This window comes from Halichoerus grypus, chromosome 11, assembly GCF_964656455.1.
Source record: "Halichoerus grypus chromosome 11, mHalGry1.hap1.1, whole genome shotgun sequence".
NCBI lineage: Eukaryota > Metazoa > Chordata > Mammalia > Carnivora > Phocidae > Halichoerus > Halichoerus grypus.
This window is the reverse complement of record NC_135722.1, coordinates 8,005,595-8,017,613: the sequence shown is the minus strand read 5'-3', so window position 1 is coordinate 8,017,613 and position 12,019 is coordinate 8,005,595. Positions and strand designations below refer to the sequence as shown.

The following is a 12,019-nucleotide window of genomic DNA, read 5'->3' as shown; positions in this document are numbered from 1 at the left end:
GGAGCCCGGCCCCCTGGGCGGCGCGTCCCCTTTCCCCTGCTGCGGCGGGAGGGTGTGTGTGTGTGTGTGTGTGTGTGTGTGTGTGTGTGTGTGTGTGTGTGTGTGTGTGTGTGTGTGTGTGTGTGTGTGTGTGTGTGTGTGTGTGTGTGTGTGTGTGTGTGTGTGTGTGTGTGTGTGTGTGTGTGTGTGTGTGTGTGTGTGTGTGTGTGTGTGTGTGTGTGTGTGTAGGGGGCGGGCCCCGGCGGCGGCCTCGCCCCCCCTTCCCCCGCCCCTCCCCCGCCCCGCGGCCCGGTGGGGAGCGCGTGTCTGGGTCACATGAGCCGCCCGCCCGCCAGCCCGGGCCCGGCCCCCCGCCGCCCCCGCCGTCCCCGCCGCCGCCGCCCGCCGCCACCGGCCGCCCGCCCGCCCGGCTCCTCCGGCCGCCGCTGCTGCGCTGCGCTGCGCTGCCTGCGCTCAGGGCTCGGGAGGGGGCCGCGGAGGAGCCGCCCCCCGCGCCCGGCCCCCGCCCGCCGCGCCCGGGCCCGCGCCATGGGGCTCTGGCTGCCGCCGCCCCCCGCGCCACCGGGCTAGGGCGATGCGGGCGCCCCCGGCGCGCGGCCCCCGCGGGCACCATGAGCCCCCTGCTCCGCCGCCTGCTGCTCGCCGCGCTCCTGCATCTGGCCCCCGCCCAGGTACGTGCGTCCCCGACATCCCGCCCGCCCGCCCGCCGTGCCCTCTCTCAAGGTTGGCGGAAGTGGGGAGTCGCGGAGCGGCCTCTGCCTCGGGGATCCGCGGGGTCGGGCTGCGGACCGGGGCGTGGCGGGGATCCGGCCAGGGCATCCCCCGGGAGGAGTCCCTCCCCGTCTGCCCGCCAGCCCGCCAGCCCGCCAGCCCAGCCCCGGGCCACTCCCCTGCCCCACCCCGTCCCCTGGGTTCAGCCGGGGGCGGAGCCGCTCGGTGCCCGCAGGACTTGGTTCGGCGCCCACCGTGTCCCCTCCTGACCCGCGGCGTCCGAATCAGCCGGGCCCCCAGGCTTAGAGATTGGACGCCACCAACGCGGCCACTGTCGTGGCTGGGGCAGGTCTCCGGTGGCCAGGAGACGACAGGTAAAGCTAGAGTGACCCCAGGAGCAGAGCAATCTGGAAAAATGTCATAGAGGAGTTGAAGCCTTTTGACGGCCAGGGCAGAGCCCCGGGGACAGCGACAGGGCGAGCCCTTCCTTGAATGCACCTTGGGTCCAGGTCCCTTCTCTCCTACAGGGCCCCGTGTCCCAGCCTGATGCCCTCGGCCACCAGAAGAAAGGTAATAGTAACAATAACTGCGCTAACCAACACTGAGGAGGTTTGCCCGTCACCTTGTGTAATCCCAGCCACTCTCCAAGACTCGAACTCTTATTCTGCCCATTTCGCAGAAGAGGAAATCGAGGCAGTGGGGTTCCTGGGTTCCTGGGCCGGGGAAGGCAGGTTGTGAGGGCAGAGAGACGGCTAGTGGAGGGTGGCTGCGACACAGGAATTAGGGAGAACAGCTGTGGGGGGACAGGGGACAGGGGAACCAGGGAGGAGCTGCAGGAAACCCAGGGGGGACTTAACCCTTGTGCATCTGCCCCCAGTGGTGTCATGGATAGATGTCTATACCCGTGCCACCTGCCAGCCCCGGGAGGTGGTGGTGCCCCTGACTGTGGAGCTCATGGGCACCGTGGCCAAGCAACTGGTACCCAGCTGCGTGACGGTGCAGCGCTGCGGGGGCTGCTGCCCTGACGACGGCCTGGAGTGCGTGCCCACCGGGCAGCACCAAGTCCGAATGCAGGTGCCAGGGCAGGTGGGGTGTGCCCAGCTGGCGTGGATGCTGGGGCTCTGGGGGCGGTGGGACTGGGGGCGTGGGGGCAGTGGCCAGAGCCTTGGCTGGTGGGCGAGCGGTTCTCCCTCCAGCCCATGAAGATTCTCCCCCCACCCCCCGCCTCTCTCTCTCATTGTCTCTCCTCTATCTCTGGAACACAGATCCTCATGATCCGTTACCCGAGCAGTCAGCTGGGCGAGATGTCCCTGGAAGAACACAGCCAGTGTGAATGCAGGTGCCAGCCAGACCCCCGCTTCTGAGCTCACAGAGACCAGGCTCCGGCGGGGGCGGGGGGCCAGGGGGTGGCGCCGGGCATGGTGGCACACCACAGTGGGGACCAGATTGCCAAGACTCGCACTGGGGTAGGCCTGGGATCTGGGGTAAGACAGTAGGAGGCTTGGCTTTTCTGATCCTCTTCCTCCTCCTTGTGTCTGTCTGTCTCTCTTACTTTTCAGACCAAAAAAGAGAGAGGGTGCTCTGAAGCCGGACAGGTGAGTCTCTTGGTCTCTTGCTGAAATGGGGTTGGAGCCCAAGCCCAGCAGCCAGGATGTAACGTGTGGATGGGGCGGAGGGGGTGGGGGTGTGAGTGTGTCAGGAAGCTGCAGTCCCGTCCCCTCTTTCTCCTCCCACTGTGTCCCCCTGTCCCCTTTTTCTCTGCTCCCCGAGTCTGTGCGCTCTGGCCCAACCCCAGCTCCTGGGAAGACTTTCCTTTCCCGCCCCAGACATGTTGCTTCTCCTCCTAGGGCTTCCACTCCCCACCACCGCCCCCAGCCCCGCTCCGTTCCGGGCTGGGACCCTGCCCCCGGAGCACCCTCCCCAGCTGACATCACCCATCCCACTCCAGCCCCAGGCCCCTCTGCCCACGCTGCACCCAGCGCCGCCAGCGCCCTGACCCCAGGACCTGTCGCTGTCGCTGCCGACGCCGCAGCTTCCTCCGTTGCCAAGGGCGGGGCCTAGAGCTCAACCCAGACACCTGCCGGTGAGGAGCTGCGGGCGGGCGGCATCTGTTTGGGAAGGCCTCGGGGCTCCCGGAGCGGGTCCGGGGTGAGCCTGTCAGGGAAGGGGAAGCTGCTGAATGTGCCGAACAGATATTTACCAGGCAGCCACCAGGATCAGTGTTAACAGAGTTCACATTCTCATGTGGGAGTCGGGCTTGAGGATACATGATGCCCGCAGAGGAGGTCAAGGGCTGAGGTCAGGGGCACCCGACATGGGTCCCTGAGAGGTCACAGAGGCCCCAAAGGTAACATCTGCCTGCAGTCAAGATGAGAGAGACGGCTCTCCAGTTTGTGAAGCTCTGGGCCTTTCTAAAGGCTCCTGTGGGAGACATTTGTCCCACCTTGGGGACTCTGTGAGAGGCCAAGGGACACCATGGAATCCTTGTCCACCCTTGTCCAAGGTGCTTCTCACCCCTCCTCCCTTCCACAGCGAGGCCATGGGGTGGCATCACGTGGGCCAGGCCAGTTGGGGCTCGCCAGGAGTGGTAGGAAAGAATGGGGTTCACAGAAGGTAACAAAGGGGTGAATCTAGAGGAGCACGGGCTGAGCCGTGCCCACATGACCAGACCCCTTCCTCCCTTCCTCAGATGCCGGAAGCTGCGAAGGTGACACGTTGTTTTTCAGACTCCGCAGGGCCACTTGCCTCACAGGCCGCGCCCCCCCCCCCCCCCCCCCGCCCCAGAGGGGGACAAGAGGGCAACATGTTGAGAAGAGCCCAGTCCCAAGATCTCCGCGTGGGCAGAAGCTGCTCCAGGACCTGGGCCTCTCAGAGGACTTCCCAGCTGTCCCGGGTCCCTCCAAGGCTGCCACCCAACAGGGTGGGCAGCTGGACGAGGAGATGTTAGGCAGCACCAGGGGTCGCGGACTAACCCGGGAGAGAAGGGGTCCCATCTCCGTTTTCACCCACCAGGTACAAGTGAGCGTCTTACAGCTGGCTTCTCTGTCGCCTCCCTAAGAAGACACCGATCCTCCACACATACTGGGAGTTGGGCTTCGGTGTGAGAACTGTGAACCCCCGACCCTGATAAAAGAGATGGAAGGAGCTGTCCCTGCCTGTGTCACTGTTTGTCACTGTCCTGGCTGGGGGATTCAGGCATTCTGCGTCACAGTGCCTCCTCGAGCCAGAGCTGGTCTTACTCCTTCATTGTGTCTGTGGAGGAAATGAGGCCCGAGGTCCCCTACCAGGTCACGGACAGAGCCGGAACTGTGTCTTCTTAACAGTCCTGTTGTCACATCCAGGCCCTGTCCCCCCTGCTCATCACAAAGGCTCCTTTCTGGAAGGAGATGGCCTGCTGTGGCCAGTGAGCTTGAGGTGGGACCCAGATCTGCTGAATGATCTAGGTTGTCACTGCCCCCTCTCTGAGCCTCAGCTTCCACATGTGTACACGGAGGGAATGGATGAGCTCTATGGCCCCGGCCCTTGGGCTCCAGGAAAGTCACTATGTCTTCACTTGATAGAAAAACCCATCTTCTGTGGCGGGCAGCACTCTATATATAAGCTACTTCCTCTAGCTTAACTCTGAAGGCACGCCCCTGCCCTGTCCCCGCCTCTGCGAAAGGGAAGTACCCAAGGCTGGTGGGCTTGGTTTGGGAGATAGGTCCCCTCACCCCCAAGCACACAGTTTTCTCCACCTTCACCTCCCTTCACCTTGGGCTCCCCACCAGCCCCTGCTTGGGACTCTTCTGACTTTTGTCTGACCCAGCCTAAGCTCTGCGCCCAGCCTTCTGCCTGCAGCCTCCAGTGGGGAGTGAGGGGCAGACCAAAGGCCAACCTTGGGGACCCAATGCTTACCTTGCTGAGACAGGACATTCGGGGGCAGAGGTTAACCCAAAGTGGCTACCCTAATGGAGGCCTCTGAGGTGGGAGATTGGAGGGCATGGTAGTGATCTTGTTGGGCCCAAGGCAGGAGTGGGGTTAAACCAGAAGAGACAATTCCTGTGATTACCGATTTCAAATCATTTTTCTCAGCTATGCTGTCACTGAAAATGCCATAGCTCAACAGAAGTGAGACAGATGAGGGCTGGGGACCCTAGAGCTGCCCCCTCCCCAGCCCACTCAGTGCTGGACACACACAGTACTTTATATGCACCCCCTCGCTTAGTCCTCAATTCTAAGGTCAGCACTGGTGATTATCTTCCTTTTCCAATTGAGGAAACAGGCTCAGAAAGTCTGATGGACCTGGGGATGTGACCCCCAGTTGGCCGTCTGTAACACTCAGTTTAGGTTTCGTGGCCTCCCAACTACAAGTTCATTACTTCAGTTGAGAGATGTTGACTGGGCACTGCTGGGTGCTGGGGCACCTGAAAATACCAGTCTGGTTGGGGGAACCGGCCCAGCCAGACCACTGCCGTCATGACTCAGTGGTCAGTGTGCGGCAGGTAGAGGCAGGCCTGGACGCCGCGCGGAGCAAAGGGAGAGCATTAGCTGTGGGCCAGGGCCTGGGGGAGCACCTCATGGCCGCAATCCCACCGTGGCCCTGCCAGGTGGGTGTTGCCAAGCCCGCGGTACAGGGACTCCAGAGCCTACCAGGCCCAGGAACTTGCTCAAGGTCACATTGCCAGTCAATGAACGGCAGACCCCAAATTCAAACGCAAGTCTGAAGCCCAGGCTCTCTCCACTGCAACTAACTGGACACTGTGGATCCCGAAGAGGCCCAGGGACAAACGGGAACGCTGTGGGGGAGCCTGGGGATGAAATAAAATGGCGTCTCAAGACCCCCTCCGGGAACCCCTGTCCGCCTGACCTTAATTTCACCTCGACCGGAAGTGCCAAAGGCACTTTAGGAAGTCACTTTCACCTAACCTTATCGACTACCCAGCCACCGGAAGTAGCGCGTCGTCACGTGGTGGCGCGGGGGCGGGGCTGGGGGAAAGGCCGCCCCAGAGGGCGTGTGGCAGCGGGTTTCGCACAGTCCAATGAGGGCGGGCGGCGTGGCCCGGCCTGGTAGCGACGGTGACGCGCCTGCGCAGAGGCGGCAGCGCGACTGGGGTTGACTCCGGGGGCGCGGCGAGGAGGTGAGCGGGGGCCACAGCCCGGGCTGGGGGGAGCCGGGGTCCAAGGGGGCAGGCTGGATCAGGCCGGGCAGAAGCGGGCCGGGGCTCCGAGTGTTAACGAGGGATAGGTTAGGAGGAAATTGGGGGTTGGGGTCGGAGCTGTCTGGGGATGCCGCAGGGGGAGGGTTCTCACGCCGCACGGGGCGGAGCCCTGGGAGTCGGGGCGGGACGTGGTACAGAGACGGGTGGAACCTCTGAGCTGGTTCCAGTAGAAGGCGGAGCTCCGGGGCTGGGGGCGGAGCCAGGACAGGTAGGGGGCGGAGCCTGGTCCTTGGAGGAGGAGCTGGAACAGGGGGAAGGCGGAGCCTCGGGTTTGGAGACCGAAGGGGACGGAGCCCAGGCGCTGGGGGCGGGCCTTCAGCCGGTGAGTGGCGTGGCTACCGTTCAGGAAGAAGGGTCTGGTTCTGTTGAGGGCGGGGCTCCAGAGCAGGGGGCGGAACTACGTCCTCTAAAGGGTGGGGTCAAGGAGTCAAGCGAAGGGGTAGGCCCAGGTAATGGCCCGGGGCGTCCACGCGGGGGCGGTCTCCGCGGGGGCCGGGCCTGGGGACGCGGTAGGCCGAGAACTCCCCCAGGGGAGGTGGTATGGGTGGAGCGGGCTCGGCGGCCACCCGACACGGGGCCAGTCTGGGTACCCCGCAGGCCCCCGAGGGCTCAGAGCTGGGGCGGCGCCCCGGGCGGAGGCACAGGCGCGGCCTGGGGGGTGCCTCCGGAGGATCGGGGCTCCCCGGAGCCACCCAGCGGCGATGTATGGGTCCCTCGGGGCAGGCCCCCTGCAGCGGCCGCAGAAGTGTGGGTGTGCTGGGCGGGGGGCAACTGGGTGTGGCGTGAATGGGGTCGCCCGGTCGAGACAACTGCTGGGCAGCCAGATAGGGTCTGGACTTTGCGTAAAGGGACGGGTGGGAATTGAAGAGTGGAGCTGGGGACCGGGAGGGAAGGAAGGGCTGGGGGTGAGCAAAGGGGCGGGGCCCTGGCTGCTGTGGCCTCCCCTGACCCCCTCCCCCCGCTCCTGGGGTCCTCGGGCAAGCCCCCTTCTCACTGGACTGGTAAGTGTGGCCGCGGAGCCCGGGGGAGGGGGCGGTGACCCGGGACAAGGGGATCCCTAGGGGCAGGCAAGGTACGGTGGGGGTGGAATTCTCCTGGTACCTGCCCCTATTCCATGCCTTCCCCGCCCTACCCCCCGGTCGGTTGGTCGGTCGGTTGGGGTCTGTCCCCGCAGAGACATGAGGCTGAGCTGGGTCCTGACAGTACTGTCCATCTGCCTGAGCGCCCTGGCCACTGCTGCGGGGGCCGAGGGCAAACGGAAGCTGCAGATCGGGGTCAAGAAGCGGGTAGACCACTGTCCCATCAAATCGCGCAAGGGGGACGTCCTGCACATGCACTACACGGTGGGTGAGGGAGTGGAGCATTTGGGGTGGGTGGGGCTTCTGGGGACCTGAGAGGACTTGGAAGTGCGATCCCTCAGCCTACAAGGTGGGTGACCTTGGGCAAGTCCCCTCTCCCTTTTACACTAGTTTCCATAGTTCTACCCTGCTGTTCACTGCCTGATCCCCAGGTTGGCACCAGCAAGCAGTGACAGTGTCCTATGAGCTGCCCAAGGCTCTGTCCCCTTCTAGGGCTATGGCTGCCAATGGGGAGCCAGCTTGGGGAGAGCAGCTGGGTGGGGAGGTGTGTCAGAGTGGACCCTCCTCTTCACTGGCCTTCCCATGGTCCCACAGGGGAAGCTGGAAGATGGGACGGAATTTGACAGCAGCCTGCCCCAGAACCAGCCCTTTGTCTTCTCCCTGGGCACAGGCCAGGTCATCAAGGGCTGGGACCAGGGGCTGCTGGGGTGAGTCAGGGGGCCATGGCTGTGGTCGAGGAGGTGGATTGTGGGAGGCAAGCCCCAGGGATGGGGTGGGGGGCAGGGAGCCTGGGTGCTTGCCATGTGCTGAACATGTGTTGTCCTGCAGGATGTGTGAAGGAGAAAAACGGAAGCTGGTGATCCCATCAGAGTTGGGTAAGAGGCCCTTCCTAAGCCTGGAGAGGGGAGTTTGGGTGTGTGTCTGGGGAAGGGTGAAGGCTGGTTCAGCCTCTGCATTGGTTTCCACCCCGTCCATTCATTATAGCACATGCCTCCTCCAAGTCTAGCTAAGTCCAGCAGTGAGAACAGGGCAAGACCCCTGGGACACTTGATTCTGGTGCCCACCCTCTGCCCTCTACCAGAACTTTTGTAGCCCCTTCCCGTCTCCATTACACCTTCTCCATTTCTGGCTTTCTTGTTGAGATGGGCAGAGGCCTGGCTTCAGCCTGGATGTCTGCAGCACATCTCTCCCTTTGCCTGACTACAGCTCACTGTTTCTTTGTGCATCTTTGACAGGGTACGGAGAGCGGGGAGCTCCCCCAAAGATTCCAGGTAATATACCTTCCTGTCCCCCCAGGTCCTGCACCCATCTCATCTCCCTGTGGTCCTGGTTCTCATTCTGTCCCCTCTTCTCCCCTGCAGGTGGTGCAACCCTCGTGTTTGAGGTGGAGCTGCTCAAAATTGAGCGACGTTCAGAACTGTAGCGAAACTGGGAAGGGGCAGCGGAGAGGCCCCCATCAGGGACCAGACTGTTTAAAAAAAACCAAAAAACAAAAAAAAAAACCCTTAAAGCCCATGAAGTGAGCCTGTGTGTGTTTGTGGGCCCCGAGAGACTTAGAACCCACAGCTTCAGGCGGTATATGCTCTCCCTTGGCACCACCCAACCCCTCTTCTTTCTTGGCTGCAGAGAGCCTTGGGTGTGGGCTCAGTGACATGGGGATCACGATGGCCAGGCCCTAGGTGGCATGGTGGCCCCTGGCCTGCCAGCAGCAACACCACTTCCCCCAGCCCCCCAGCCACTTCCAGCTCTTGGTCTGGGAGCCAGCACTGGGCTATCGCCATGGCTACATGGCCCTCAGGAAGGCCTGTGCTCACCTGGGAAGAAGCTGAGCTGATGGCAGTTCTAGAGCAGTGTGTCCACCCTAAAAGAGACCAGCTGAACCTGTAAGCTGCACCAAAGGCATATCCTAGCTTTATTAAAGGGCCGCGCCGCAGAGTCAATATAAAAACACAAAAAGTCCCATCAGTTTAATAACAATAAAAAACCCCAAAAATGGAAAACTGAGGGGGCAGGGAAGAGGCCCCTGGGCCAGGGGCACGGGGAGCCCTGCTCACGGCACCAGGCCTGGCCGCAGGGCCCCCCGGTATTGCTGTTGCTACGAGGTCGGGGGGCAGCGATTGTCCTGTGGGAGCCACCGTTCACCTGGGTCAAGGACCCTTACTTCTTCTGGGGTGTGCTCAGCTTCTGCATGCCCCGGATCTTGTCCAGCAGGCCAGAGATGAAGGCCTGAACAGAAGGGAGGACATTAGGGAGACCAGACTCCAAGATGACAGACACCCAGGCTCCTCTCACGCCCGCCTCTGGGGAAACCACTTACTTACCTCAGTGGGTTTGTAACAGTCAACCAGCAGCTCCTAGGAGGGCGTGGGGAGGGGTAAGTATGGCTGTGAGTTCTAAGGAACAGTGACCTAGGGTTCACCTGTGCCCACTTCCAAGGGCCTGGGGCCACCCCAAGGTGCAGGCGATGCCAGGCCACCCAACAGCTAGGCAAGCACCATCAGCCCCATTTGACGGAGGCGGAGGCCGAGGCTCACCGTCACAGAGCTGAATGACTAAAACCAAAGGAGGCCTAAATCCAGAGCCTTGCTCACCCAAGGGGCAGTGCCTCCAGCCCTCTCCTCCCTGATCCCCCTACCTGGCCCTGCTGTCTCCCAGCCCCTCTCTCACCTTGACCCTGGCAGCCCGGGTATCATCACTCTCCATGTCCAGGAGTTCGTCCACATCAATCTCCAACTCCGGGATCTCCTCTTCCTGGGGTGGGGGTGGGGGAGGAGGGAGAGACAAGGGCCTGAGTTGGGGGAGAGGGTGTGAGAGGGGCTCTGGCTGAGGCCCCTGCCCTACCGCAGGATGAGCCAGCCTTCCTCACCCAGCCGACAGCGGCAGCTGTCCGAGGAAGAAAACAGATCAGGCCTGTGCCAAGGCAAAATGCCCAATGAGGGGGGGGAGCTTCCTGTCCCTGCCAGTTGGGCACCGTGGGTGCCAGACAGGGCCAGACAGCTAGGGCTGGGGGACCCTGGGCTGAGAACCCTGCAGATGTGTTGCCCCAACTTCCCGGCGCCCCCTCCCCCAGTCAGCGCACAGGTGGGGCCAGCTGTCTCAACTCCTCACAGCCCCTCCCCCTCCCCCAAACACCTGTCACAGCTTCCCAGGAGTGGGGAGGAAGTACAGGGTGAGGGGTCAGTGGGAAGGACCCAGGCCTGCTAAGGGGGAAACAAAGAGCCTATGCTTTGCTGAGGGAGGGGGTGCCCGCCACCCCTCCCCCCCCCCCCCCCCCCCCCCCAGGAAGCGTCTATCCAGTCTGGAGCCAGCTGCATTCCAGGGCTGGTCTAGGGTAGGCAGCACAGGGCAAGCCCACTCCTCCACCCTGCCCCCCGGGGCCTGAGTCACCATTTGAGCAAGGAAGGAGTCATGGGGTGGAGAACCAGAACCCAGAGGACAGCTAGCCTGCCCCTACACCAAAATGGAGCTGCAGGCTGGCCCATTAGAACAGCCCAGACCCTTTACAATCCCACCAGACTTGCGCCTTTTAACCAGTTTAGATTAGGAGGCACCAGGTAGACCTCCTTCCACCGCCAGCCCGGGCTAGCCTCCTGCCTCCTGCCCATGGCCCAGGCTATCCCTTGAGGCTTCTACAAGACCCCAAGCTTGACCAGGGTAGTGACATGAGGGCGTCACGAGAGAGAAGACAGGAGTGACTTAAGGTCAGACAAGAAAGAGCACACACTGGGGGCGGGGAGTATAGAAAGGGAGGGGAGCGCGCGGAAGCGGAGCGCCCATTGACTCCAGGTGACAGGCAGGAGCAAGGTGGGGTTCCCAAGCAGCCCGACTAGGGCACGATTTTAGGGTCTCGGCGCAGAGTAGGGGACACACCTGGCAGTCGTAGAGGCGAGTGAGCTGCTCCAGGATCCACTCCTCTAGGTTGAGGCGCTTCCGTAGCTCCTTGCGGTCGTACTTGACCGTGACCTTCCCTTGGCGCCTCACTGGGCCCTCGTCGTCCGCGCCGCCCGGGCCCTCGCCTGCAGCCCCAGGGGGGCTCTGAAAGTAGACGCGGGGCCCTGGGCCACCACTGCCCGGCCCGGGGGCCGGGGCCGCCAACGCCGCGCCCCCCGCGGGGCCGCTGTCCGCCATGGCGGCCGCCGGGGCCACGTGCGCGCGTCGGGCCCCTCCCTGCGCCGCCACCTCCGGGACGCCCGCCGGCTGGCTCCGGGCCGCTGGCTCGGGTTAGCTCGCGGGCTCGGCTCCGCGCGGCTCCGCGGCGAGGGCGGCGGCGGGGGCGCCCGGGGGCAGCTGCAGCATGCGGAGCCCCCGGGCCTGGCCTGGCCGCGCCCCGCCCCCTCCCCGCCGATCCGCCCGCCCTTTGTCCCCCGCGGCCGCCGCCCGAGCCGCCGCCGCCGCCGCCGCCGCCGAAGCCGCTTTCTCTGTCTCGCTCGCTTCCCCCGCCCCCCGACCACACCCCCTTAAAGGGCCAGTCCCTCCGCAGGCCCCTCACTCCCACCCCGCCCCCGGGCAGGGGATAGGGGAGGGTCTAGTCGTCAGGGGTTTGGGCCTGGCTGTTTGATACCCCTTTTAACCTTTCTGCCTCAACCCTGGCGTTCTAGGCGCCCAGTACCGGGATTTGGGCTCCTGCCGGGATGCTAGTGTTCTGTCCTCACTGATGCAAAAACAGGGGTCATCTGGGAATGGAGGGGAGTGGGCAGTATGTGCAGGACGAGGGTCTGGAGAGGAGACTTGGGAGCCCCTCAGGTCTGGGTCCTCCGGTCCTTGGCCAGAGGAGGGCAAGCAGCCTCCTCCGCGTAGACCGACACGTGGACCAGGCTCCCAAGGGTGGAGGGGTGGAGAAAGGGGACAGGAGCTGCCCAGGTCCCCGGACGCCCTACTCGGCGAGGACACGCAACCCCCACGGTGGAGGCCCAGGGTAGGGGCGAGCGGAACCGGCTCAACGGCCCGAGGGGCTAAACCCTAGGCTGCCACCGCCCCCCGGCCAAGATGGCGGCGGGGAACGGAATTATGGGAAACGTAGTTCTCGGAGTC

At 63.8% G+C, this 12,019-nt stretch overlaps 4 protein-coding genes across 11 annotated transcripts; 3 read left to right on the top strand and 1 right to left on the bottom strand.

Annotated features, from left to right (window-relative positions):
* The first annotated feature begins 374 nt into the window (after positions 1–374).
* On the top strand, positions 375–3,855 carry VEGFB (vascular endothelial growth factor B). 5 transcript variants are annotated; one of them, XM_078057854.1, is made up of 7 exons: positions 375–671; positions 1,239–1,281; positions 1,589–1,797; positions 1,977–2,050; positions 2,271–2,306; positions 2,660–2,794; positions 3,401–3,855. In XM_078057854.1, the coding sequence occupies exons 1-7, from the start codon at positions 612–614 to the stop codon at positions 3,420–3,422; spliced, it is 579 nt and encodes a 192-aa protein (XP_077913980.1). In that variant the 5' UTR covers positions 375–611; the 3' UTR covers positions 3,423–3,855. The 5 variants fall into 5 exon arrangements, with proteins under 5 accessions (XP_077913980.1, XP_077913978.1, XP_035956277.2 ...); XM_078057852.1 differs by having other exon boundaries at positions 377–671; positions 2,559–2,794; XM_036100384.2 differs by having other exon boundaries at positions 384–671; positions 1,589–1,785.
* Positions 3,856–5,684: 1,829 nt separating this feature from the next.
* Positions 5,685–8,503, top strand: FKBP2 (FKBP prolyl isomerase 2). 4 transcript variants are annotated; one of them, XM_036100385.2, is made up of 6 exons: positions 5,685–5,828; positions 7,084–7,252; positions 7,583–7,695; positions 7,817–7,863; positions 8,224–8,259; positions 8,350–8,503. In XM_036100385.2, exons 2-6 carry the CDS (start codon positions 7,088–7,090, stop codon positions 8,409–8,411), a joined length of 423 nt encoding a protein of 140 aa, XP_035956278.1. In that variant the 5' UTR covers positions 5,685–5,828; positions 7,084–7,087; the 3' UTR covers positions 8,412–8,503. The 4 variants fall into 4 exon arrangements, with proteins under 4 accessions (XP_035956278.1, XP_035956281.1, XP_035956280.1 ...); XM_036100388.2 differs by lacking the exon at positions 5,685–5,828 and adding an exon at positions 6,106–6,231; XM_036100387.2 differs by lacking the exon at positions 5,685–5,828 and adding an exon at positions 6,245–6,358.
* LOC118541000 (uncharacterized) lies at positions 5,835–6,785 on the top strand. The gene has a single exon (XM_036100378.2). It carries the CDS (start codon positions 5,977–5,979, stop codon positions 6,772–6,774), a length of 798 nt encoding a protein of 265 aa, XP_035956271.1. The 5' UTR covers positions 5,835–5,976; the 3' UTR covers positions 6,775–6,785.
* Positions 8,504–8,940: 437 nt separating the features above from the next.
* On the bottom strand, positions 8,941–11,299 carry PPP1R14B (protein phosphatase 1 regulatory inhibitor subunit 14B). Its single transcript, XM_036100382.2, is given in 6 exon segments — positions 8,941–9,214; positions 9,310–9,342; positions 9,656–9,739; positions 10,859–11,140; positions 11,142–11,248; positions 11,251–11,299. Coding segments are annotated over 6 exon segments (609 nt in total). The 5' UTR covers positions 11,285–11,299; the 3' UTR covers positions 8,941–9,145.
* Positions 11,300–12,019: the final 720 nt, after the last annotated feature.